The 25,752-nt window shown below is 33.2% G+C and overlaps 3 protein-coding genes and 1 long non-coding RNA gene across 6 annotated transcripts; 2 read left to right on the top strand and 2 right to left on the bottom strand.

Moving 5' to 3' along the window:
* The first annotated feature begins 1,209 nt into the window (after positions 1-1,209).
* Positions 1,210-9,243, top strand: LOC8286794 (alpha-ketoglutarate-dependent dioxygenase alkB). 3 transcript variants are annotated; one of them, XR_003078386.2, is made up of 8 exons: positions 1,211-1,401; positions 1,498-1,649; positions 1,895-2,247; positions 2,356-2,494; positions 2,670-2,736; positions 2,826-2,947; positions 7,429-7,875; positions 8,189-9,243. XR_003078386.2 is itself a non-coding variant. In XM_048376971.1 (7 exons), exons 1-7 carry the CDS (start codon positions 1,295-1,297, stop codon positions 7,560-7,562), a joined length of 1,020 nt encoding a protein of 339 aa, XP_048232928.1. In that variant the 5' UTR covers positions 1,210-1,294; the 3' UTR covers positions 7,563-7,964. The 3 variants fall into 3 exon arrangements, 2 of the variants coding, with proteins under 2 accessions (XP_048232928.1, XP_015572280.1); XM_048376971.1 differs by lacking the exon at positions 8,189-9,243 and having other exon boundaries at positions 1,210-1,401; positions 2,410-2,494; positions 7,429-7,964; XM_015716794.3 differs by lacking the exon at positions 8,189-9,243 and having other exon boundaries at positions 7,429-7,964.
* On the top strand, positions 9,140-9,705 carry LOC8286795. The gene has a single exon (XM_015716795.3). The coding sequence runs from the start codon at positions 9,168-9,170 to the stop codon at positions 9,462-9,464; it is 297 nt and encodes a 98-aa protein (XP_015572281.1). The 5' UTR covers positions 9,140-9,167; the 3' UTR covers positions 9,465-9,705.
* A 2,127-nt stretch (positions 9,706-11,832) lies between these two features.
* LOC8286796 (chlorophyll a-b binding protein, chloroplastic) lies at positions 11,833-13,621 on the bottom strand. Its single transcript, XM_002514868.4, has 5 exons — positions 13,449-13,621; positions 12,986-13,171; positions 12,857-12,894; positions 12,137-12,651; positions 11,833-12,000 (listed from the first exon to the last, which is right to left on the bottom strand). Exons 1-5 carry the CDS (start codon positions 13,502-13,504, stop codon positions 11,983-11,985), a joined length of 813 nt encoding a protein of 270 aa, XP_002514914.1. The 5' UTR covers positions 13,505-13,621; the 3' UTR covers positions 11,833-11,982.
* A 10,842-nt stretch (positions 13,622-24,463) lies between these two features.
* LOC125370553 lies at positions 24,464-25,336 on the bottom strand. Its single transcript, XR_007216601.1, has 3 exons — positions 25,218-25,336; positions 24,994-25,039; positions 24,464-24,786 (listed from the first exon to the last, which is right to left on the bottom strand). It is a non-coding gene; the product is annotated as an uncharacterized LOC125370553 (long non-coding RNA).
* Positions 25,337-25,752: the final 416 nt, after the last annotated feature.

Below are 25,752 nucleotides of genomic sequence, written 5' to 3'. Positions count from 1 at the left end.
TAATATAGGCTTTGGACAAATGTATAAATAATTATATTAGTATTCTTTTAATTAATGTACAAGCAATTTAATAGAAATTTTTTTATGAAGATATTTAGAGTGTATTTAGTTTAGCCGATCAATGTAATTGGTAGCTGGTATTTGGTGACTGATAGTTGACAAATTAAACCGTTTGATAAAATTTTATTAGCGGTTGTTGTTAGTCCGTTGAATGACCATTAAAAATATAATTTATTTAAATATATTTTTTATTTTATTATATTATATTTAATGATATAAATTAATAAAAATAATTTATAATAATTAAAAATATTATAATTAATCTTTATAGCTCAATTATATTTATTATTAAAAATATTTATAAAATTTATTTTAAGAATAATTTAAATTTAAATTTCACGAGTAAATTTTTTTAATTTTAAATATTATAATTATTTAACTATTAAAAATAATTATTATTTATTTTTAAATATAAAAATTTACTTATATAAGATCAATTTAAAATAAATTATTATTAATAAGTTTTAATAAAAATAATAGTGTCTAAATAAATAAATAAATAAATTTGCTATCAGCTGAGCTGATAAGAAAATGCTCTAAAATATAACTGATACAATCAACAGTTAATTGAGACTAAATCGACTATTAGCAGTTATTTTTTAAATTTTTACTAAACACGTTAATATAGATATTCAGTTATATAAACTTTTAAACCAAATACCCTCATAATTCTACTTAAAAATAGTTAAATATATAATTATTATTTTATCATTTAAATTTTTTTTTTTTCTTTTATCATGTTCATTTGCCTTTTCTAGATGGCTTTTGAGTGGCAGAATAAATATTGATGCATAGAAAACTTAATATAAAGATTTTCTTAATCTTTAACTTAAAAATTATATTATATATTAGATATATAATCACAAATAGGATTTTTAGAATAGTAATAATAATATAAAGTCTTTTAATATTTAAAAGTAAAATAGAATTCGAGGTAATTGCAAGTGGGGGAACTGACTTGAATCATGACTGAATGCAGTTTTTGCTTTAAAAAGTGATAAGCAAATGTCGTGCGACCCAACGACCGTCGTGCAATCCAACGACATGTCGTAAGATTAAAGCAACATAATTGTAGGATGGGTCAAATGTACTTTATGCAAAACGCAGTCCAGATAGTGTCGTATTCAAATATAAAGGAAATCACCTGGTTCTGTAAGATTACAAAGACGACATACAATTTCAAAAAAACCCTAAGTTTGAAAAATTTCCCTCGTCCATCGCAGGACTAATTGAAATGTACGGTTCCCATAAAATCACCGAAGACGCGGAACGAACAGCGTTCCGGAGAGCGGAGAAGAAGTACAAATTGTACTACGATCACGATTCTAAATCATCTAAAAAGTAAGCTATTCTCAATTTCTTTAATCGAAACCGCTGTTCTTGTTGTTTTTTTTTTTTGCTACTGAGCTTAGGATTTAATTAGCAAATTTTCTGCAGGAAAAAGAGACCGAGACAAGTGGATTTGTCAGAGGTTTTAGATTTCAGGTCAATTTTGAACTCTTTCTATCAGAACAGTGAACTTCCTGATGGTATTGTTGCATTTCAAGGCGATTTTGATCGTCCTGTATTTTGCTTGGAGACTCGCCCTGGTACTAATATGTTATATATCTATCACTTATTCTGAAATCCATTTGTTGGTTATGCTTTAAATCTAATTAATTTTGAATTTGTGTGTTAATTGTATTTCTTCACTGTAAAACAAGTAGCTAATGTAAATAAAAAGAAATAATTGGAAGTTTAAGAGAGATTTTCCCATGTCGTGTCACAGATGGATTTGTTACATTAAAAAAATGTGTTCAAAGAGGTGTAAGATTAAGTTACTTTCTTTTTGAAGGTTTTTATTTCATTCCTGGAGCATTGAGTGTTGATGAACAATGCCTATGGATAAGAGAGAGCTTGACAAGTTTCCCTCAGCCTCCTAATAGGACAAATCACAATGCTATATATGGTCCTATACATGATTTATTTACTGCAGCGAAGGAAAGTAAAATGCTTATGGAGGATGAGAATGCACCTTCCAGTTTGGATTCTAATGTGTCTGTAAGCAATGGAGATGCTCATAGATGGAAATTTTATGAGGAACATGCTGCTTTATCAAGAGGAAAGGTATGTAAATCCGTTACAGCCTCAAATTTATTGCGAAAGCTGCGCTGGAGTACCCTTGGTCTCCAATTTGACTGGTCTAAGGTAATTACACATCAGTTCTTACTTTTTTGCATAGTTGCATCTTTTACTCTCATCTTTTACACTTAACCATTGCAATAATTTCTAAAGACATTTTTGTCCTTGATATAGCGGAATTATAATGTATCTCTCCTACATAACAAGATCCCTGATGCACTCTGTCAGCTGGCCAAAAGATTGGCTGCTCCTGCAATGCCTAGGGGAGAAGAGTTCCACCCAGAAGCTGCAATTGTTAACTATTTTGGATCAGGTAACTTTTGATTGAATTTTTTTCATAAAACATTCTTTATGCGTGTTTTTTAGGTTAAGTTGTTAGACGTTGATTTCACCGTGCTCTTAAATTGACTGAAGCTGAAAAGCAAGATAGATATATTCATGGACAAGCTTTTATAAATCATCATTCACATTGCTTATATCTCTTTTAGGTGATACGCTTGGGGGTCATTTGGATGACATGGAAGCTGATTGGAGTAAGCCTATTGTAAGCATGAGGTACATTGGTAATCTCTATCTTATTATTCATGTTTCTTCAATACAAAGAAGAAGAGTATTGCTTGCTAACTGTATATTTTGTCTCTCAGTTTGGGCTGCAAGGCTATTTTCCTTTTGGGAGGGAAAAGTAGGGAGGATCCACCATTAGCAATGTTTCTCCAAAGTGGTGATGTAATGCTCATGGCTGGAGAAGCAAGGGAATGCTTTCACGGTAAATGCTACTTTTCAGCTTCTGAATTTATTGATTTAATGATAATGAAGATGTAAATTATGTAGTTAGAATACTCATGGTCATGTTCTCACCTTCTGAAATTTTATCTTCAACAAAGGAAAACCTATTTAATAGTGAAATGTTCCTAAGAAACTGACAATTAAAATCTCTCCCTTTAATGGTCTAACCTTTTATGTTCCAGAATTAAACTTCTGGTGTGTTGTATTTGAAATTAGAAGTGTTAGCAATCAAGGGCCTCACTGAAAGATTTAAATTTAAGGAACGGAGAAGTGTTCTACTATTTAAAGGTAATATGTCCTTCATATCAATGATAGAGAATCCTTTTCAAGAAGCTGTTCACAACAGATGGATAAGTTCTTTTTTTTTTTCTTTTTTTAATTTGAAAATAATGGAAAGCAGGATTCCATCTGTTATGGGCCCTAGCGTAGGATCTAGTCATTGGTCGAGACACGGGAAGGAATTCTCTTTTTTCCTTGGCCGTTTTCCCACCTTTCTTTAAAGAACCTATGCTGGCAGCCAAGAGACCTGTCCTTGACAGAGTCTAAAGCACGTCTGCAATTTTGATAAAATTCTGCCTGCCCTTTATTAATAACAGCCTCTCTTTAAATAGGCTTAAGAAATAAACATTCCTATTTAGGACTCCTAATTAGGTATAATGTGTACAAGAGAATTATAATGAAACTAGGAAACCTAAACTGAATGAAACCAGGAAACCTAAACTGAATGCAATTAGGAAACTAAACTACTGAAATAAAATTATTAAAATAAATCCTAACATAACTAAATTTAAAATTAAAGTCCTTGTATTCTTCTGTGAGTAGACCTGGCTCACAAAGGCATCCTCAACATTTCTCCCTTCCTCGACTTTGAGCTTTCCTCAAGCTCCGGATAAACTTCTTGAAGTGTTGCAAGTCCCTTCCCAAGTTGCATTTTCTTTCGCACCGTCTTCCCAATGTACGAACACCTCTTGTCTGCATCTGTTAAGCCTGGACCGTATAAAAGATTGAGGAATAGGTATCAAGTAACGATCATGAAGAGGTGGAAGTGGAGTAACCACAACTGGGTTCTCTCCCTGGAACTTCTTAAGAAGTGAGACATGAAAGACATTATGAACACGGCTGCCCTCTGGTAACTCCAACCTGTATGCCACAATGCTCACCTTTTGCAATACCTTGAAAGGACCGAAATACTTTGGAGACAACTTGTGATATTCCTTGGGCCGTAAGGAAAGTTGTCTGTAAGGATGAAGCTTCAACCATACCCAATCCCCTTCGGCAAAGGAAACTTCTTGATGATGAGCGTCATGAGTAAGCTTCATTCGCTGTTGAGCTTGCAACAATCACTATCTTGTTGATTGCAAAATCGAATCCCTTTCTTGAAGAGCATGGTCAACTGCATCCACTCTTGTTGATCCAGCAAGATAATTCAGCAAACGTGGGGGTTCCATTCTATATACCACCTGAAATGGAGTAGCTCGCAGGGAAGAGTGGAAAGAAGTATTATAACAGTATTCTGCCCACAGAATCCATGCAATCGAACATCGCGGCTGATCACCAGTAAAGCAGCGAAGATACATCTCGATTGTGCGATTGACCACCTTGGTCTGCCCATCCGATTGAGGATGATAAGCTGAAGAAAATGCCAACTTTGTACCAGACAAACGAAACAATTCTTTCCAAACGAGACTAGTAAAGACTTTATCCCTATCAGAAACAATTGTCTTAGGTAATCCATGTAGACGAAATACTTATGTAAATAAAACATGGGTCACAAATATTGCCGTGAAAGGATGAGCAAGTGGAATGAAGTGGGCATATTTGGAGAACCTATCAACTACCACCATCAAAACTGACTTTCCTTGAACTTTAGGTAATCCTTCTATAAAATCCATTGAGATGTGAGCCCATACTTGTTGAGGCACCGGAAGAGGCTAAAGGAGCCTAAGAGGATGTAAATTTTCCCATTTATTGCGTTGACATTCAAGCAACTCTACACAGATTCTTCTACTGTCGACTTCATGCCTTTCCAAAAGAAATCCCCACGCAGCCGCTGCAAGGTCTTTTGGACCCCCTCGTGGGCCATGTTATGAATGCTGGAAAGAATGATTTGTACCATGGGAGAAGTGGGCAGCAGATAGACTTTCCCCTTTAAAAAACCAAGCCATCCCTTACTTTCCAATCAATGCTGGCTTCTCCGTTGTCTATCCATTCTCGTAGCTGTTGCAAGCTGTCCGAGGTTGTACCCTCCTGTCGTATGGCATCAAAAATGTCAGCTTGAGGCTGAGAGATTGCAAAGAGCTGGTTGTCCTCCTATCATCGAGAAAGTGCATCGGCAGCCCAGCTGAGTCTCCCTGCCTTGTACTCCACCCTGAAATCAAAACCCATCAGTTTACTAATCCAATGTTGCTGAGGTGAAGTGGTCACTCGTTGTTCTAGTAAGAATCTGAGACTGTAATGATCGGTTCAGATAAGGAAGTACCTCCTCCACAAGTAAGGCCGCCAATGGGCCACAACTTTAGCAAGTCCAATGAGGTCTCTTTGATATGCTGCAAGTTTATAATGGTGATCAGCCAATTTCGTGCTAAAAAATGCGATTGGTTGCCCATGTTGTTGCAGGATTGCCCCAGTACTGCTACTCGAAGCATCGCACTCCACTACAAATTCTTCCTCAGAATTTGGCAATTTCAGAATGGGAGCGTCAGAGAGAGCCCTCTTCAAGTTCAAGAATGCTGAATTGGCTTCATCACCCCATTGAAGTGGTATTTTCTATATTTCGGCAATTCATTCGTACTTGATGATAACCCCAGCGAAGATCAAGTTTTGTGAAATATCGCGCTCTGTGAAGCTCATCCAATAATTCGTCCACTATTGGAATTGGGACTTGTCCTTAACGGTCCGGTTGTTGAGCTCTCAGTAGTCCACACAAATCTCGAAGTCCAATCATGTTTCTTTACCAACAACACCGGCGGCGAGAAAGGGGACCTACTTGGCCTATTATTCCTTGCTGCAACATTGTTTCGCATTGCTTCTCTATCTCATCCTTCTGAAGATGAGGATAGTGGTAAGGTCGCACTACCACCGGTCCGGAACTTGGTAGTAAGGGTATCCGATGATCACAATTTCGACTTGGAGGCAATCTGAAGGTTCTTCAAACAAATCTGCAAATTCAGCCAGTAGATTATCCATAGCTACGGAAAATGCATGTTGTCCCTCCATTAATGCCACCCTCGATGCTGCACTATGATTCTGCCCTTTCCATTGCACTTGCTTCCCATCCAGCTCAAAGCTCATTGTGAGGTTTCCGAAGTCCCAAAGTATAGGTCCCAATGTACTTAGCCATTTAACCCCTAAGACAACATCAAAACCCTCTAATGGAATAGAGTAAAGGTCAGCAATAAAAAAAATCAGAATTAACTTGTAGAGTTACTGCCTTGCAAATACCCAAACTAGGGACCTTTTCTCCATTAGCCATGGCCATCTGCAGCCCTGGCCTTTTACTTACTACTATACCAATCTTTGGGATCACCCCCTTCCCTGATAAAATTATGGGTGCTGCCCAAATCCACTAATACCCACATCAGCCACCCTGCCACAATAGCTTGCAACTGCATCATTTGAGAGCTTCGGGTTCCACTTGTCTCATGTAAACCAATTTCTGGATCCCTCACAATTTCCTCAATATCCTGCTCGCTATCCGAGTCGGGTACTTCAATCCAGAAAGTGTCTTGCATTTATGATTCATCACAGTTAAAACACAGCCCCTTAGCCCTTCTTCCAGGCATTTCCACTCTTGAAAGTTTTTTGAAAAATCGAGATGGAGTGCTGCCTGAACTGCTGGCTGCTGAACCTGCCAGTTTGTCCCTCCCTTTACCCCTTTGTGGCTTCGATTTTCAGCAGAGACAGCACTATTAGCGCTGGATTTAGGGCCTGTCCATCCAGCCGTTACTCGGATATTTCCTGATGGCGTACATTGTTGTTTCCTTTCTAAAGCTCGTGCCATGTTCATTGCAATTCCCAAGCTTCCAGGTTGTTGCAGCTCCACGTCAATCCAAAGGCTCTCCATAAGTCCTGCTGTGAATAAATTCACCTGTTGGCGGGGCTTTAGGTCTACAGTTCTTGCTAAGAGGGATTGGAATTGCCGCTGATAAAATGATAAGCATTTTGGTGGAGAGTCTGATGGGGGTGAGAAAGATGCACTGGATCAGTTGGGAGGATCTTTGTTTAACTAAAGAACAGGGAGATCTAGGAATCTTTTAGCATTATCACTACCTTGCAGCTGGAAATGGTTTCAGTTGAGCAACAACATATTTGGATAGTTGAGGAAACATGAAAATGGGGAAGGAGAAGCAAAACATTTATTTGACACCATTATGTGTACATTGTTATTCTAGTGGCTTTCTGCAATTTTATATGTTTCTATCTATTAATGTATTGCTTTGGTTTCTAATTATTGTATTGCAGGTGTGCCTCGGATCTTCACAGACAAAGAAAATGCTGAAATCACGCCTCTTGAATTGCATTTCTCACAAGAAACTGATTTCTTAGAGTATATTAGAACCTCAAGGATCAACATCAACATCAGACAAGTTTTCTGAGCTCAGTTATTCGTTTTCCAAAATTTTGTAATACTGGTTAGTATTCAATTTAAAGGTGGTAATAAGGCAGATTGATGGAAGATTGACACAGTTGAAGATCTCTGAAGCACCACAATAAAGATTAATTAATCCACTACTAAATAGAAGTGATGTTGGAAGGATGCAACTGACTATGACATCGTAAAGAATGAAACAGAGGTCATACGATTGTATTATGGAGGGTGTTTACCATACTCTAATCAGGACTCATGCATCCCTCCAGTTGAGACTGAAGATATCCCATCAGCAAATTGTATGAATATCAGCTTGAACTGTAAGTTGCCTTATCTCAATATGTAGCCTGATTACAGCAATTTCTTAATTGGAATCATTTATTAAAATCATGCGAGTCCATTGTAGATCCTCTACTCAGGTCAATCTCACTATGTCATATGTTATATCTTAATCCGCCTCACATAAAATTGTATCTCGCCTACATTTATTTTCTTTTCTCAATATCTCCTACTAGTCAAAGTCTAAATGATGAGGAAAAATGTGAATAAAATGCTCAAAATAGAAGGTTGAGGTGGTCGTGCATAACTATATTCAAATTGTAATTGACTTGGTATGTTATGTGAATATGGAAGGAATGGCGGCTCCAGGCCTTTAGTAGAAGATTCCGCAGAAGTATTTCCTTTGGTATTTTATTTTTCTACAATTCAGATACTAGGGAAAATGCTTTGTAATATGAGGAATGGGGAGATTGCAATTACGAACAAAAGAAACATGCTACAAACTTAAATTATAGAGGAAGCTGTTTATCAATCAAAACCAACTCAAATTTTAATAAATTATATATCAATTCAAGTTTCTGGCAAAAAAAGTAAGCTTTTTAATGGCGTTTATTCGAGACCTCGAATGAATTTGATTTGTCAACAACTTATTTGTTTTAAGATATTTCCCACAGAAATAGATCTAATCCAATTGAATTATGATTTTTCCTTGGCATAAAAAATAAATAAACATCTTAAATTTCATCCAGGTCTATCCACTCAATTAGATGGTCCACACATGAATCCATAGAAAGAAAAAATAAAAGAAAATCAATGCTGTGTATAAGTTTTATCCACAAGCCCAATATACTCATAAAACAACAAGATCTAGAGAAATCCAGTAATACAAGCAACAATACCCAATCATTACGCAAAGAAATAGGCATACAGAGTAAAATTAATATTCCAAAAACTAATTAAAAACATTATATAGGTAAAAGAAATTTGAAGTAGATTTTTTAGACAAATTCTTATTATATTTGTGATTTAATTAAAGAAAAACACCATCTTCTTTGTCCACTACCATCCAAACATAATTCCTGTCTCTTAGCTTCAACTCTTCAAAGGGGAAAGCCACCACCAAACACTCACGCGTCTACGTGTACAATTCTATTACCTCTTTATTAATCAACTCCGATATAAAAAAAAAATAGACAGAAAAAATAACATACACCAGTTTAACTTCTGTAACCAGAAAAGAATCTTTCCTTCTCTTCTCTTATTTCAATCTTCCAAATCCAAACCATCTTCTCTTTCTCTTCTCTGTCTGATCTACCTCACACAAGAAAGAAAAATGGGACCAATGGTCTTGACCCAATTGGCAACAGGTCTTAGCGTGCTAGCCGGAGCAGTTCTTGTCAAATCGGTTATGGACCAAAAACCCATGGCTGGTCCATTCTCACGGTGCCCGACTTGCAACGGAACGGGTCGAGTCAATTGTCTATGCTCCCGTTGGTCAGATGGGGATGTGGGTTGTCGGACTTGTGCTGGGTCGGGTCGTATGGCTTGTAGCAGTTGCGGTGGGTCTGGTACTGGTCGGCCTCTTCCTGTTCGAATATCTGCCCGACCGCCGTCAAATGGATCCTTTTGACCTGGTCTATGATTAAAAGAGTTTTAAGTTTACTTCCATCTCTCTCTCCTTCTCTTTTAATATATTTTTTTGCAATTTTCAGTAATTGGAAATTACAAAATTTAAAAGTGTATCTATAGAAATTGAAAAGAAATACTAGAAAAGAAAGAGAGTTGGGAGATTAATTAGTAGATTGTAACTACTTGTATTGGCTACTAAAATTATCAATTTTATAATTTTCAGCTTATTGTTTCTTGGTTTAGTTCAATTTTATCCGTTTCTTTTTAGAAATGATATGTTCTTTTATACTTCATGCTTTACGCATTATGAACTTTGTACTCTGTAAGAAGGGCAAACAAGAAATTTCTATTAACTATCGAGTAATCTCCTCTAATAAGTTCTCTAATGATAATGGATTTTGAGCTCTTTAGAAGCCGTGTAATGGTAATTATGATAATAATGGAGGTAATGGAGGAAAATAAGTTTGTATATGAATATTTAAAGCAGGAAATACAAATTCAGTATAGCTTTGTTGTAAAGGTTTCCAGTACCCATTTCCCTCAGCCGGATTTGGATCCGAAGTCTCCATTCAGCACTGCATATTTGTTGCATTTCTCTTGAGAATTTGTTCTTAACATTTTTCACTTTTAATCCAATGCTCTAACTATGTGGGTCTAATATCCGTATCCGCTTGCTTGGAAAAGTTGGTTCATTTGGATTGTTATTATGTTAGTTTCAATCTTTGTGTGTTTAGACTTTAGACTGAATTACCGACCTTGGTTTCCCTTGTCTGTTACTATCCGGAGCTTCATCTTTGCCGATACCAGTCGGCAGATTTTAGTTTCTAGCCCGAAAGACATTTGAAGTGGTGAACCTAACAAAGGCAGATTTGGGATGCAAACAGAATCTTATTGCTTGTTAAATAGAGCTTGTGCCCTCTTTAGTTTCTTGTTGGAGGCACTATGTGAAAGAACAAAACATAGAAGGAAAATTAATAAACGTCTAAATCTCATCAGATCTAATCAAACATAGATGAAAGAATGTTTGTCGATAAGTGTACTTATTAAAATAATTCTTTTACAAATTGAATAAAATGTTAATGGTTGTTCAAGTATATATAATATAGTGTGAAATGCATTAGTTAGTTAAAATGTTATTTATGCATGCTGTTATTGTGCATGGTAGCTGGCTCCCAAACCTATTCTTAAGTGACCTTCTACGTAAGAATCACTTTCAGCTTAAAAAACAAAGCAATGGGGGAGAAAAGGAATCCTAATAAAATTCTGAGGTGGAAGAATTCTAAAACATAAATCAGCAATACTTTAGTTTATTCTTGTCCATGATGGGTTCCTTGCCTGTATACCTCCATGGTTTTGAAAGAGGAAATAGAAAAATTAGCTTAATAATTCTGTTAATCAAGAATGTGATGAGATTAATTAGAAGGGAAGAGATAGACTGCTTGAAGCAGCAAGCTAATGGGTAACCTTAACTTTGTGAACCTCTGTGTTTTCTGGATGACGCCATAACATGGCTAAAACCAGGTTGTGAACCACAGGAAGTGGCTTGTATGTCTTCTCGAAAAACATATTCAAGAAATCCTGTGGTTTTATGTGGAAAAAAGGTCTGAAAGGATTCAGCGAAATTTTCTTGGATTGATGGCTGATAGTAATGAAATAAGGATGATAAAGTGACTACAAGCCCTAATCATGTTTATATTGTCACCGATGCATATTTAGCTCGGTTTACCAATTAAAACTTTCAACTTCGTTTTTAATAATTTTGTCCAATTGTTTTAGAATTTGTATAAATTGTATCGATGTTTATAAATTTTTTGTGAAACCTAATAATCTAGTGAATATAAATTTAGTCTTGGAAAAAAAAACTGTAAATAAAAATTAGAAAATAAAAAATAAAATCTAAAATCTAAAGTCTAAGCTATTATTTTTTATTTTAACTAGGCATTGCCGGTTATTTAAATTTTTCTAAATTTTGACTGAATTTAACAAAAATCAAATAACCGAATTATATATCGTTCCTTAATTTTAGCAATTGAGCTAAGTTTCAAAGCATAAGTTATTTTTATTTTATTACCCAATATAAGAGAAAATTCTTATATGATACAACTGGTCTAGAAAATTATATGATACAACTTTAAGTAATTAAGATAGGTCCATCCAAAGAAGTTCTTTTTCCGGTTTCAGGTATAAGGTTTCTGCAGGGCATGTATAGGGGGAGGATCTATTATCCTGATTGCAAAGACTTTCATTATTTCATAATTCAGAGGAATCTTGGTAATTTGCCACTTAAAAATTTTTCATCAGAACCACAATAATGGTGTGTTTTTGCAGGACAGCTTTGCTTACCAGCTAATATATATTTCACGAGCATCTAAGTTAAAAAACTTTGTACATTGCAAGGGCGAGCAATTCTGTGACAAAACCATTAACACAGGCATTACAACTTCTAATGATACATAGGACGTTCTTTCGACAAATACAAATCTTTTCAAGCTCCTTCGAGTGTCTCACTCTTGAGTTCTTCACTTGGGGGAGAAAGCCTGAAATGCATAATATAAATGGTTAATTAGTGTCCAAGAAAAACAATTTTGTGACAAATGTTTGTTGATCAACAACTGTACACATCCTACGCTCAGAATTCATAATCCGATTCAATTCAAGGATATGTATACTTACAGCAAAAACGGTGGCATGACCAGGATCAGCAAGGTGGGCAAAGAGGTTGTCAATAGGGCCAGTTCCAGTGTAGATGTGTTGGAACCAAGCACCCATTACAGCCAACATAGCCAATCTACCATTCTTGATCTCTTTTGTCCTCAATTCCTTGATCTTTTCCGGTGAACCACTTCCCCATCCAAGTGGGTCAAACCATAGCCCACCTGGGTAACCAACATCAGTTCCAGTGAGCCTGTTGTTGGGGAAGATAGGGTCAGTGTTGACACATCCTGGCTTGAGGATATCTGCCCATCTTCTTCCCTCAGCCCAGCCAATAAAGATCAGCTCAATAATGAAGAGGGTTGTTGTATCGGTGAAGTATTCCAATTTTCCAGCGTCATACCATGACGGGGTGTTTAGGATACCAATCTTTGTCAGGAACTCTGGAATGAAAATACCAGCAGCACCCAACATTGCCCATCTGCAATGCACTAGCTCTGCTTGTACATTCCATCTGAGTGTTTCAGGGTCAGATCCTGTTTAGGAATTAAGAACGATTAATATCATAGATTCAAATTACCGTTTTTCTTTGTTACTTCTTTTTTGGTTAATTGAGCTCCATTCGACAGGTTTAAACTCAGAACTTCAACTCCTAGAGATGACTACCCTACTACTAAATTAACCATTTTCTTAGTTTAAATAGATTAAGAGCTGACGGGTAGTAAGCTAGCTTTTACTTACCAAGACCCAAGGGATCAAATCCAAAGTCTCCAGGAAGGCTGCACAGAAAGTTTCAAGCAAGACTTCAAAATTCTCGAATTGATGAATGGGATTGTCTGTGAAGCTGAAGCGCAAGAAAGTTAAACAAACCTGCCATCGAGCCAAGGAGGAGGGGTGCTGCCAGGAAACCATAGAGGTCTATCAGGATCAGCAACAGCACAAACTGTAACAGATCTCGAGGCAACAACAGGTGATGTGTGCTTTCTCACTGTCAATCTCTTCCCACTAAGGAAAGAAGCCTTAGTTGCCCCTACTGTGGATCCATTAATTTGGGAACTGCAATATTAACTGTGCATCATTTCCATATTCTATTTTGAATTAACTTAATTAAACATGATTAACATACACACAAACTCCAAGTTATGGAACTGAAATTTACCATTGTATGTACTATTGCACTAAATAACTCACATGTTGTATACTTCAATTATAGAATTACCAACCCATGGAACAAAAATACATTGTGATTATATAATTGGTATTTTTGTCACCTATAGTGCTAATTCCAATAGCATTGATGCAGTTAGTTTAGTGGGTTCTGAGAGAGACTTGCCTGGGAGAAGAGATGGCAACAGCTGCAATTGCAGAAGAAGCACAAACGGAAGCCATTCTGGCCAATATTCTTTTTTGGGTTGTTGAATTGAGTTTGTGCTGTGTCAGGGTGATGTATGGAGGGTGATATGGAAGCAAATTTGTTGATGTAAGAAGGGGCTTATCTGAAAGGATAGGAGAAAAATTTGTCTAATTGGCTAATTGGCTGCCATGTGGCTTACAGAATCTGAAATCCCACTTCTCTACCTCCACTTCCTTTGTCCAGTTGGAATAATCACAAATTGGTGGCTCATATTCTTTGCCTTGAGCTTCATATATCTAAATATCAACTACCATTACTGGGGCCTAATAGTTCCTCTGTTTCTTCTGTCAGTCCCTACACATTTGAATCTCATGATTTTAGACATTTGGATATAGCAAAAGCAAAGACAAGAATGTTTAAATTGGGCCATTTTTCCTGGATTGAAAAATTAAAGCAATACGAAACCAAAGCCTGATCCAACTTTCAAGTTCCACATAACCCTTTTTGATGGGCAGGACCTTTTTGGGCCATGTATCCTAAGAGCCTAGCATCGTTGTGAAATGCGACTCTCAAATGGGTAAAAGGGCAAGTTCGGAAACTCATAAGTTTTAACATTGGATTGAAGGATACTACTGCCTCTCTTTGTTGGGCTTAACCCAAAGAGAAAAGGGATATCATGAAGCTTCTTCCTGTTATCTTGTTTTCCCTTCCCTTTTAGTGATCATGATCCCAATCATTAAGGTAAACTATTGTGGTCAAAATGATAGAAAAGCAATCATCTTATAACCAAAAACCCATTAAAAAGGTTCTTCTTTTTTCTTTTTTTAATTCGTTCGAGCTCCAATAAATCTTTAGCAACTCGATAATGATAAATCACAGACTAATTTCATAAATATTAATCTATAATAGATGAAATTATTTGAATTCAGAATTTTTTATTTCTTATAAATGAGAACACCAATCAGAAAATTTGACAACTAAATAAAAAATTATTGAAGTTGGCCAGTGCTTGCTAGCTCTATTCCTTTTAAGAATTTCTAAAATGTTAAAAGAAAATAAAAGAGAAAGCTTTATATTCAAAAGAAAAAGGTAAAAAGAAAAAAAAAAGAAATTAATAAATTGAACCCCATTACCCAACAAAAAAAAGGTGGTGTTGTTAGGTACTAGAGAGTGCAAAACCCAAATCTGGGTGCCATGACATGGTTCTTATCTTCATATCTGTTGAGAAATCATAGCTCCCATTTGTATCACTTACAAGCAGATAGAAGTCAGGCCCACAGGACACACTGCACCCATCCTTTTCTACCAACTTGCTTCCTTCAATCCCAATTTGGAATTTCAACCAATTTCTCCTTTGCATTTACCTATTGAAGCTGTCTCAAATTTTGTCATCTCCACCTTCAATCAACAACATTCTATTTCAACTCATTACATTATATAATAGATTTTATTTTCATTCTATATTAAGGCTGCTAGAATCAAGTTTGGGATCAACCTAAATTAACACGGAGGGAAATGGTCAAGATCATCTAGTAGCCTCTTTTTTTTTTTTTTTTCTGAGAAATCATTTAGAATAAAAATAATAATAATCTATACTATTAATTCCAATTAATTTAAACCTAAAATTCAGTTCGATCGAATATTAAAAAAAAATCTTTAGTATAAACATAGACTCTTTTTTAATAATACGATATAACATATATTTTATTTAGTAATTTAGAGTAATCTAAAGCGTACGAAACATGTCACTCACGAATTATAAAATATTATCTTAAGAGTTTTAACGCAGCTATATGCTCAATGCTAAAAACTAATTATTTTATTATTATTTATTATTTCATTTATATTATATAAATTTTCAGTCTTAATCTACTGAGGTGGGGTGGTTCAAGAGAGTCAATTTATTTTTTCCTTTTATTGAAACATGCATTTTGCAGGGTTAAATAATCAACTCACCAACGTTATACAAAGACTGAAAAGCACAGCTACATAATTCCAGTTTTTTACCTGGAAAAGTTACACATGATTTCAGAGTGCCATGATTAAGCTTTCCTGAGATGTAAAGATAACAAATAAATTAACCCACTAATAAGAGTAATTAGACAAGTCATAATCAACTGTTTTACTATATAGTAAAAAGCACCGACCAGGAAATCTAGTTTGGTAGCTTACCAGCAAAAATGCCTGTGCTTTTATCTTCCATGCTTTTAAAAGCAGGGTTGTCACATGCCTGGACACCACCACCAATTTAGTGCAGTCTGGGCCTTTTAAGGAAGCAAATAGTGGTTAAAGCTTTTATACATTGTAATGTAATTAATGAATGTTTTTGAGGTCTACCAACAATATCAAAGCATGTTTGATATATTTTGGAAAAAAGAAAAAAGGAAAAAAGTCTTCTTCAGTAGGAGCATTCATTTCTTCTCTTTCAATTGAAAAAAAAAAATCTCTTTGCCTTGGATTCCTTTGCTCTACTTTTCCATGCAAGCATGTGCTGGCTATTACTCCTTGTAATTATGTCTTACAAGAAAAATTATAACCCAGAAACCATTTTTTCCCCAATTATGTCAACAGTCTTCAGAATTAATTGATTTGCTTCCAAATCAACCATACACAACCTGAATTTTGAAGGGCCAGTGTTTAGAAGATTTATCTTACATAAGTTCAAGAAGAAAGAGAATTGTATAAAATGGATCTGATTACTTATATTGTGAGATTCTTGAAGTAGGGTCAAGAAGCAATTATTCAAGTTCTACTTACTTAAGGTCATTTTCATCCATTGTTATAGTTGCGGAGTCAACAAGCCAAGATGCAGTCCTTTGGCATGATTGACTTGTGTGTGGAGAGGGGAAAAAAGAAAAAAGAAAAACCAACAATGATCCTCTATATAAGGTGATGATCTTCTTTTCTGAAAGTACTAAATAATGCAACATTTGGGTTGTTATAATTACTATAACAACTTTGCCAAACCTCTAAAAAGTAGGATTATTGTGTCGGATTCTTTGGTCACACTTTGGCCCCAAATAAAATTATCATTAGGGTTATCAGTTCCATGTTCATATATGCTACTCATTACTATTGTTATTATTCTCACATGCCACCTCTCTCTCTCTCTCTCTCTCTCTCTCTCTCTCTCTCTCTCTGTATTCAGTGCTCTTATAGATTGTAACTTCACATACCAATTTTTATTGAGATCATCAGTTGCAATCAAATGCCATTACTGACCAAGTCTTCCATTTCTGAGTATTTTTCAAGCAGTACTAAAGATGGGATGGCCCTTTTAATCTTCTGTTTTGGAGGCCACTCTATAGCCCTGAGGCTAAGCCATGCATCCCCATCAACTAATTTGTTGGTTGTGTCTTTTAATGTGCGAGGACTTCTTTTCCAATTAGTAAATACACTATCTTTTCTTTATATATATTTAGTTAATTTAGAGCGTGGCAGGTGGTAAAATACTCCCTTAATAGTTTTAATAAAACTGCATGTTCAAAGTTTGAATTTAAAAATTTGGTTAAATTATAAAAAAAATCTACCATATCATCTGTACTTTCTTCGATGTTCATTGTCACTCTTGTGTTTTTATGTATAGGCACTACTTTAGTTGATAGATATATATGTTCTCTAACATATTAATATTTATGTGTATTTATAGCCGAATTCTACTGATCTATTATCAATGATAACTTTAAGTTTTTTTTTAACTGTTTAATGTATAAGGATTATTTCAATATTTATATTTATTTATATGTTGATAAATAAAAGATTAAATATATTTATATTTAAATTCTGACAGATCTAATATCAATAATAAAAAATAAATACCTTTTTAGAACTATTTCGTTTCAACATTAATGATTTGTTTTTCATCAAAATAGAAAGATTAAATTACTGAATATTTATTGAATTAAAAAATATTAAACATCAAAAGCATTAATTTGATAAGTTTATAAAGAATAAAGATCATAAAATTATATGAGACTGTAATGTATTAAAAATGAGCCACATGTACTATAAACTTAGAACCAATAAATTACTATATAAAAGAAAAATATTATACAAAATGCATAATATATATATATGTGTGTGTGTGTGTGTGTGTGTGTGTGTGTGTGTGTGTGTATCACCATACTGCTAAAAAAAGTTGTGTTTTCATTTCAGCCTTCTAGGGGCTAAGTTTTCATAACCCTTAAGAGATGCCATCCCCATCACAATTGGGTCCAAAGATTAATGGCTTACATTGAAGTCATGAATATTGTGGTATTTGGATCTTTTGGCTAAGTGGGGATGGTGCAGGTAGCATGAAATCATTGGTACCGTTAAAAACTACTAGCAGCCACTGTAAATCTTCTTTATACTTTATATTTAAGTAGGTCAACTCCAAGTGTTCCTAAGAGAAACTGTTGTCTTTGAGATCTGATCTTATTACTTAACCCATCATCTGGGTACCATGAGGGGAGAAAATAGCAGATAAAACAACAGTGTAAAGAAGTGTACATGTCCTGAAGTATCGTGATGAACAGTGTTTGATAATTATGAAGATCATGAGTGTTTCTGTTTGATAATCATGTGTTTACTGTCTTCAAAAGAAAATTTTATTGCCAGCAAGAGAAACATAAAGGGTCCATCAATATTCATTTCATAACTATATAACATTAACAATCTTATTTCAAATAATTAATGTTGTACAATTTAGACAGTACAAAACAATATCCTTTCTTGTAGGTTAAGCAGCCAACTGCCCCAATCAAAGCCTTATAGAACTTAAAATGTCCACAAAAGAAAAATTGTGAATTCCTCTTTTTTATGGGGTTGACTTGGATTTAAAACCCTTATCTACAAGATGTGATGTATGCATATTTATATCTGTACAATGCATGCTTTGAATTCATTGGCATGCAATCCTTTTCACATATTTCTTTTTTATTAATAAATTACATGCCCCAACTCCCTTTCACCTCAAATAATTAAATTCTTACAAGTTTAAATTGATTAGCATCATATGAAATTTATTTTATTTTATTTTTTGAGCTGAAAATTTCAGGTGTTCTTTTGCAACCTAAAGTAAGATTTTAATCTGTGACAATAAGAGTTAAACATTGACCCTCTTTACACCTAAACATAATTATTAACTAGTCACAGACTGTCACAAAATTTGATGATCATCTTTCTGAAGTGACAACATATTAATGATGAAGTCAAATATAAAATATATAACTAAAACCATAACTTATAAAAAATAAAACCAAGAAGCAACAAGGACCATCTTGTTTTGAACATATATATCCCATGATGTATTAGCTATTTAGGAGTATTATTATGGTTTGATCTCTTGCTTTCGATGATAATTATAACAATTACTGGATTAGATACGCCATGATGTAGCCCTTATGACTGGATTATTATGCATTTATCATGCCCCCCCAACCAATCTAATGTGGATTAATTAGTATACTTCACCTAGAAACCAACCATCCATTGCTTATTATATTTGCTTACATTATTAGAACAAATCTGTAAATTATATATGGGATTCTGTTGCATGATTATCCTTTCATTTCTAATTCGTTAATCGGCTTCCAAAAGTTCCAAGGAACAACACCAATTAATCAACAAGCAAACGAAAAGAAATGTTTGGTGCAGTCCCTGCAACAAGAAGATTTTGCTCATTACATATAGCTTTTTCTTTTTGTTCTTGAAATTGTCAAATACCAATTTAATGAAATCTTTAATATAGTTTTAACTTTTAATTTATTTAAGATATCCTTATACTAGAGTGTCTATTAAACTTCAAACATGAACAAACACGTAAATAACCATTTCACTTTATGGTAAAATTTTCAATTAATAAAAAAAAGATAATCGGTGATCAAATTCCAGACTGTAGAACCATCAATTGTTTGTGCTATGTTTTATCTTATTTTACTCAAAAAATTATAAATAAAACAAAGCACAATAAGACAATCCAGTGAATTCTCATGGAAGGAAATTTGGCTAAATCAGCTTTGGACTCCTAATCTCCATGCCTCTAGAAGTGGCCATTAAATTGAGAAATAAAAAGAAAACAACATACACACAACACAAAGGGGAGAAAAGAAAAGTTTAAATGAAACCTTGAAAAAGATAATACAATATGGGGAGAGGTTAAAGATTAGACACCGGCCAAACATCACAAATTTTGTTGTTTAATAGTTGCAGTGATGCAAAACAATTTCTTGCTAATCCAAACCTAATCCTAACCCTTAACCTCTCCATTTTCTTTTTTCTGTACAACAATTTTAATTTTGTCGGTCTTTTGGACGGCCAGATTCCACCATCATCTTATATGTTTTGTTCCGTCATAGTCAGCCCTATATTATAGTTTTAATTATTTTCATTGTCATTTGATGTTATAATACAAACTAACTTACTAATAAATTAATTAAGGTTTTTGTTTCTTTTATATATTTATGTGTGAGTTAGATTAGATGGAGTTCTCAACCATGACGTCTATTAATTGCTCTCTCAGGATACATGAACATAAAACCCTCTAAATTCTTTTTAATTTCCTTTTAACTTAATTAAATTTATAGTTATCGTCCATTTTAAAGTAGTATTATTTTACTATTAAACTAACATATACCTAATAAACGTTTAATTTCTTCTTTTCATTTCAGAAAAAAGACATGCATAAGTTGTCTTATATACTAGGTAAATAATATTATAACAAGTATAAATATAAGGTAATTTTGAAAAAAAAATTGTCTAGACTTAATGTATGTTCACATCTATATACAAAACTGATAGATGGTTGACACATATTCAATAGTTTTAAATGATAAAGTATATGTCAATCATCTAATACCAAAGTGTAAAATACTTATATATACGTGTCACTCTTTTATTAGTTATGGTAAGAATCTCATTCTAAAATTCAGCAAGCTGATTGTAATTCTCTTTTTCATTTTTAGCAAAAATGTGTTAGTAGTAGTTAGCATGTTAGATCAGTGAAAAGAAGGCTTCAACTTGCCACTCTAAACATGGCTTAAAGAGCCATAATCATAAAAGATGCAATTTGTGATAATTCTTTTCTAATCAATGATTTTTCTAAAACTAATTCTTCATTTATTCTTTAGACATTTAGGTTGGAAAATCCCCCCTTTTCTTTTCGTGGGTCTATTCTAACAAACAATAGGAAGGAATGGGACGAAATATGTCTGATTCTAGAGTTATGATTAAATTAAAAAGGAGGTACTATTAAGCCAATTCAGTTCTAGAAACAGTTACATCAAATTGAAATTTGTTTAAATTAGAAAAGAAAATTCAGAACGCATGCTATCACATGCCACCATATTCAATCTCTGACTAGTATCAATCTCCTCTCGTCTTAGAGTTTTCCTTCATCCATTTCATATATATATATTCGTTAACACGCCATCCTAATATATAAGCATTCTTAATATTATAAGTAATACTCATATCCTATTTATATGCATGTAGGAGAGTTTAATTAGTACATAATATCTTGTATAAGCTAAAAGCAATAAGATAAAATTAATTTTAACTTTTAAAAATCTTTATATCATTAATTAAATAATAATAAAGAAATTTTTCAAAAATATTTTTAAACCAATAGAAAAATATCATTTTCACTGTGTAAAAAAATAATGTCTTTTTAATTATAAACATATGATTCGGTTGTTTTTCGGTTATGTTTTTATTGTTTTCAGTTGTATTTTTGACCAAATTAAAGCAAGGTATACGAAAAGAAAAAAGGGAAAGCTCTGGAAATTCAACTGAGTTTTCTTAGATATGTTGTGACATAACTATGTAGTCTATGTTTGTGCCCTTTCCCAATTTAAAAAGCCCCTAAGACTTCTATGTTGTTTTATTGACCAAATTACATAAAATAAACAAGCAAGTTTGAGTGTAAGCTTCTTAATATACATTATGAGAAATACATTATAATAGAAAATAAGTGTGCAATAGTACGTATAGCTAGAAATTTCTCATAATTAGTCTTTTGAATGAATCTTTTCGTATTTGATCATCTTTCTAAATTTATACTTAAATCATAAACGACTAGTTAACTGAGTATGAATCTCAATAAAATTAAGTCAATTAATCCTAAAGTTATCTTCAAAGATATAAGATTTTGAATTCAGATTCCAATAAAAAATTATTAATAAAACTAAAACAGAAATCAATCATTTAACCACAAAATAGTAACATGATTAATAGTCCTTCAATTCACTATAGGGAATTGGATAACTTTTAAAGAACAGAAGAGAGATAGACGTTGATAATTTCTATCTTGGATAGTGTCTAACTTCACTTACCACACAAGTAAAGGGTGTTTGGGAAGTAGGAGGCAGTAAGCAATCTTTTACTACTTCACTTTAGGGTTTCTTTTTTTCCTTTTTGGCCATGTGATGAACTATAATTCATCAACATTGAAGTTTGAATGGTACACTAGCTACAACGCCCTTCAAGTTACGCCAATTAATCCATCCAAGGATTTGTCTATAAATAATGTTATGCTAGAGCTCTTTAAATTGCATCATAAGCAAGTTTATTCTTGATGTTATAGATATATGCAAATTGGGGAAAGTAGCGAAAATGGTTAATTATTATTTTTTAATTCTCTTATTGTAATTGTTCACTACTTTGGTACCACTCCCTAATAAATCTATATCAATTTATCTTGATTAAGTATAATTTGAAGTGGGTTTCCTCCTCAACAAATAGTAGACCTGCTTCTTTTATATATCTTTTTTTACATGACAATTGTAGACATCTAAGCAACTAATTAGTCAAAGTTAAAAAAATTATTACTGTGAGATTATGAATTAAATATCTTCTTTATTAATGAATTAGATATTAGCGATGCGTTTATAAGATAAGTAACATTTATAAATTTAGAAAAGAAAAAATTAGTAAAATAAAGAAATTCTAAAGTAAAACTATTAAATTTTAGTCTGATCACTAATCATTTAATATTGAAAAATAAAGTTTTGAGTTTAAAATGATTTTATTCGCTTCCATTTTAACAATAATAATATATTAATTATATTTATTGGCGAAAAGAATAAAATGAAAGAGAAAAAAAAAAGCTATGGGGATAAAACTGACAATTAAAGATAAGCAACAAACAAAAGTTGATTTTGACTACAATTGGCTCCCGTATAAAGGTAAAAAGCTTGAATGGGTATCTTCTCTATTCTTCTTTTAATCTCTTAAGCAAAAAAAAAAAAATTAATTAACAGACACTTAGAGTTTGCTAAATTAATAAAATATCTTTAAAAAATTATTATATAATAATAAAAATAAAAAAATTTCTATTACCTAATAAATCCTTGGTAATATCAATAGATGTTAAAAGAAGAAATTGAAATCTGAAACTCTGAATTCTTCTCACAGTCAAAAAATAAGAGAAACTTTGAATCGCTTTTAATTAATACAATAGGGTATTATCGTATAAAGTCATTTAAAAAAAAAAAAAAAAAGATAAAGCGACAGAGAATGTTAAATATCTTAAGAATGACTCAAGCTACTGGGCCAGCACGTGTGCACACTTAACTACTAGGATTTTACAGACAACCAACGAAGGAAAGGTGCCTATCTTTCTATTCGATGTGTTAGTCCTTGTAATAATATTAATAAGCAAAGGTAAAAATAGAAAAGAATTAAAATTTTAAGTTATACTAGAAATTAAGAATAGAGAAAGAGGGACAGATGCCAAATGCGTTAAGCAACATCCGGAAGTTGCCTCTTATTAATCCCATTTATGGTTCGTTACGCTAAATTCTCACAAATCCCAAATAATCTTTAATTATTATTCTCATCCTAAGAAAAAAAAAAAAAGATTTTAGGAATTAGATCAAAGAATATTGATAGGATTTTACGCTATCTTGAGCTGCCATATGTAACTTCCATATTCAATAATTTCTTTTTGTTTTAAGCTTTTCATCACATGTGTTACGTACCCTCTATATCTGATTTTAATTATTTTTTCTTGTAAGTGATGAACATTAAACATTTTGCTTTGCGTTGTTGAGATGATGATGCTTAGAAGTGCACTTAAGCATCGGCTGAAGGGAAACGTGAACTCATAGGCAAACAGTTGTTAAAACGGTGCCATATTGTTTTGTTATGGTTTCATTGAATTTGTTAATATATATATATATATATAAGCCTAATTCTAATAGAATTTTCTTTACTACTTGATCATGGCCTTTTATTATCAGTAGTGATTTGCCCCAACCGAAAAAGAAAAGCCGTAGCAAAGCTGAATTGTCAATCTTTTTTAATTTATTTTAGTGGAGAACATATCTACGTTTACTTACGGTCCACTAGATTAAAATAAACGTATCCTCTGCCACACGAATCCAATCACTGGTAAGATGAGAAATGAAATGAACAGATTTGTATTCCACCCACTCCATATCTTACCTTATCTCTTTATTTCCTACCCATTTAACTCCATCCAATTCCAATCTTCTTTCTTTGGAAGAGAATTTTCCCATTTTTCTACCTATAGTAAAAAAGAAGAAGACTTTATTTAAAAACTTTTCCACCTTTTCAACGATTCCCTTAAATCCCACCTCAGTCCTATAAATTAAATGAAAAGTGAAAGCACCCTGTTGATAAATTTGAATTCTCTTTTGTTCTCCACATATTGGAAACTTTATGAAGCTGAACACCTAACTCAACTTCCTTTGAATTATAAAATGTAACGCAAAAAACACAAGGCATAATTACTTCTCTTAAGAGTCTCAAAGATCAGTTTGAGATTACCCCTAAATAATCCCTAAGGCTATGTCAATATTGCTCATTATCATCGAAAATTTAAATCGAACTAGGTCGAACATGCTCTTGCAGGAGGAGTGAATAGATAGTCCTCCCTCTTTTATCATTAATGTATTGGCCTTTGGATGGCCATTAATGTATATCTTTATTACTTTTCAATAAAAGAAGAAACTATAAGGTTTTTAATCGTAAATAAAGCGTATAACAGGAAGTAAAGATAATCATTTCTATTTTCTTAAAATGCAAGGAGAGCTTACAAAATTCCAGCATGCAAGTGGCAACCGGCGACAAACTATTGGGTCCAAGAGTTGTAAGAGAGAAGTTAATAATAAGTGCAATATATAGTAACAGCAGCAATAGTAATAGCAGTAAGGATTGGGTTTAATTTGGTTATTTTTGTTGAAGCTGTTGGAAACTCACTTACCATGCACGTAAAGGCAAAGGAGTACTTGTCCCTCGACTAGGAGGCAAGAAGCAACCCACTTCTTGCTTGCACGGCCAATTAAGCAGCACCCTCTGGCTGTGCAGTGAAGACCTAATTAATAAAAGACAGAAAAGAAGAAAAGAAGAAAATTATCCCTTCAAATGCCAAGAAAACCCCCCCTATCCCTACCCGTTTATTCCTAAAAAGGACCCATTTTCAGAGGATGTTTCTGTCATTTTAGAAATTTTTACTGTGCCCATGAACAGTCATCAAAAGCAGAGAAGGACAAAATGTTAGTAAATTACAGTCGCAACTCACAAGAAGAGAAGAGGCGTGAAGTGGTGGCGTGTCAATAATCTTCATCCTGTAGAAAGAAAGAACAGGGAAAAGATAAATAAAGGTAATGTAGAAAGATTCACATGATGTATATTGGACTGGTCAACCTCTGTCAAATTTTTTTTGTTACTTTTTATGGAGCGATGGCAGAGAGGCAGTGTTCACATGCATTTTAAGTCAGCTTTTTAAGCTCATATTAGAATTACCCCTTTGATCTGCTTATAGCAGCAGCTTCAAGTTCTTGACTATACTTGCACATTTCTCATGAATGAAAAAGTACTTATATTCTCAGTCTCACGCCAGTTATATACGACGAAGGCAAGCTTCTTAGTTGTGTCATTGTTCTTCATTTCTTTACTTTGAGTCCACTAAAGTTATGAACTAAACAGTAATTATATAATGTTGAAGGACAATGAAAAGATATCAAACTAAAATACTTTTTCAATTTCACTTAATTCACTTATTGTTGTTTCTAATGCTATATTTGATTAAAATTCATAAAATGATTCATTCTATTTAAAAATAAAATATGAGAATAAAAATAAAATAAAATTAAAAGAGATATTTTAATATTATGATACATAATAGTTTTTTAATTTAAAATTTATTTAAAAATAGATAAACGAGAATTTAGTTAGCTATAATTGTTTTTATATTTTAAAATATATAAATTTTATATTTGTAGATAAATTTTATAAATCTTAAGTAAAGTACCGTACATGAATTAAATTTTCTCTTTAA

The sequence above is a fragment of the Ricinus communis genome, chromosome 7 (assembly GCF_019578655.1).
Source record: "Ricinus communis isolate WT05 ecotype wild-type chromosome 7, ASM1957865v1, whole genome shotgun sequence".
NCBI lineage: Eukaryota > Viridiplantae > Streptophyta > Magnoliopsida > Malpighiales > Euphorbiaceae > Ricinus > Ricinus communis.
Note: the sequence above shows the minus strand (reverse complement) of the source record. Positions and strands in the feature narration are given on the sequence as shown.

Excerpts from the sequence above, each read along its gene's own strand:
- LOC8286794 (XM_015716794.3), top strand. The coding sequence starts at position 1,295 with ATGTACGGTTCCCATAAAATCACCGAAGACGCGGAACGAACAGCGTTC. Across the intron at positions 1,402-1,497 it reads GATTCTAAATCATCTAAAAA|GAAAAAGAGACCGAGACAAG; the intron begins GTAAGCTATTCT and ends AATTTTCTGCAG. Across the intron at positions 2,248-2,355 it reads TCCAATTTGACTGGTCTAAG|CGGAATTATAATGTATCTCT; the intron begins GTAATTACACAT and ends TCCTTGATATAG.
- LOC8286795 (XM_015716795.3), top strand. The coding sequence starts at position 9,168 with ATGGGACCAATGGTCTTGACCCAATTGGCAACAGGTCTTAGCGTGCTA.
- LOC8286796 (XM_002514868.4), bottom strand. The coding sequence starts at position 13,504 with ATGGCTTCCGTTTGTGCTTCTTCTGCAATTGCAGCTGTTGCCATCTCT. Across the intron at positions 13,172-13,448 it reads GTTGCCATCTCTTCTCCCAG|TTCCCAAATTAATGGATCCA; the intron begins GCAAGTCTCTCT and ends TTAATATTGCAG. Across the intron at positions 12,895-12,985 it reads CCTCCTTGGCTCGATGGCAG|CCTTCCTGGAGACTTTGGAT; the intron begins GTTTGTTTAACT and ends CTTTCTGTGCAG.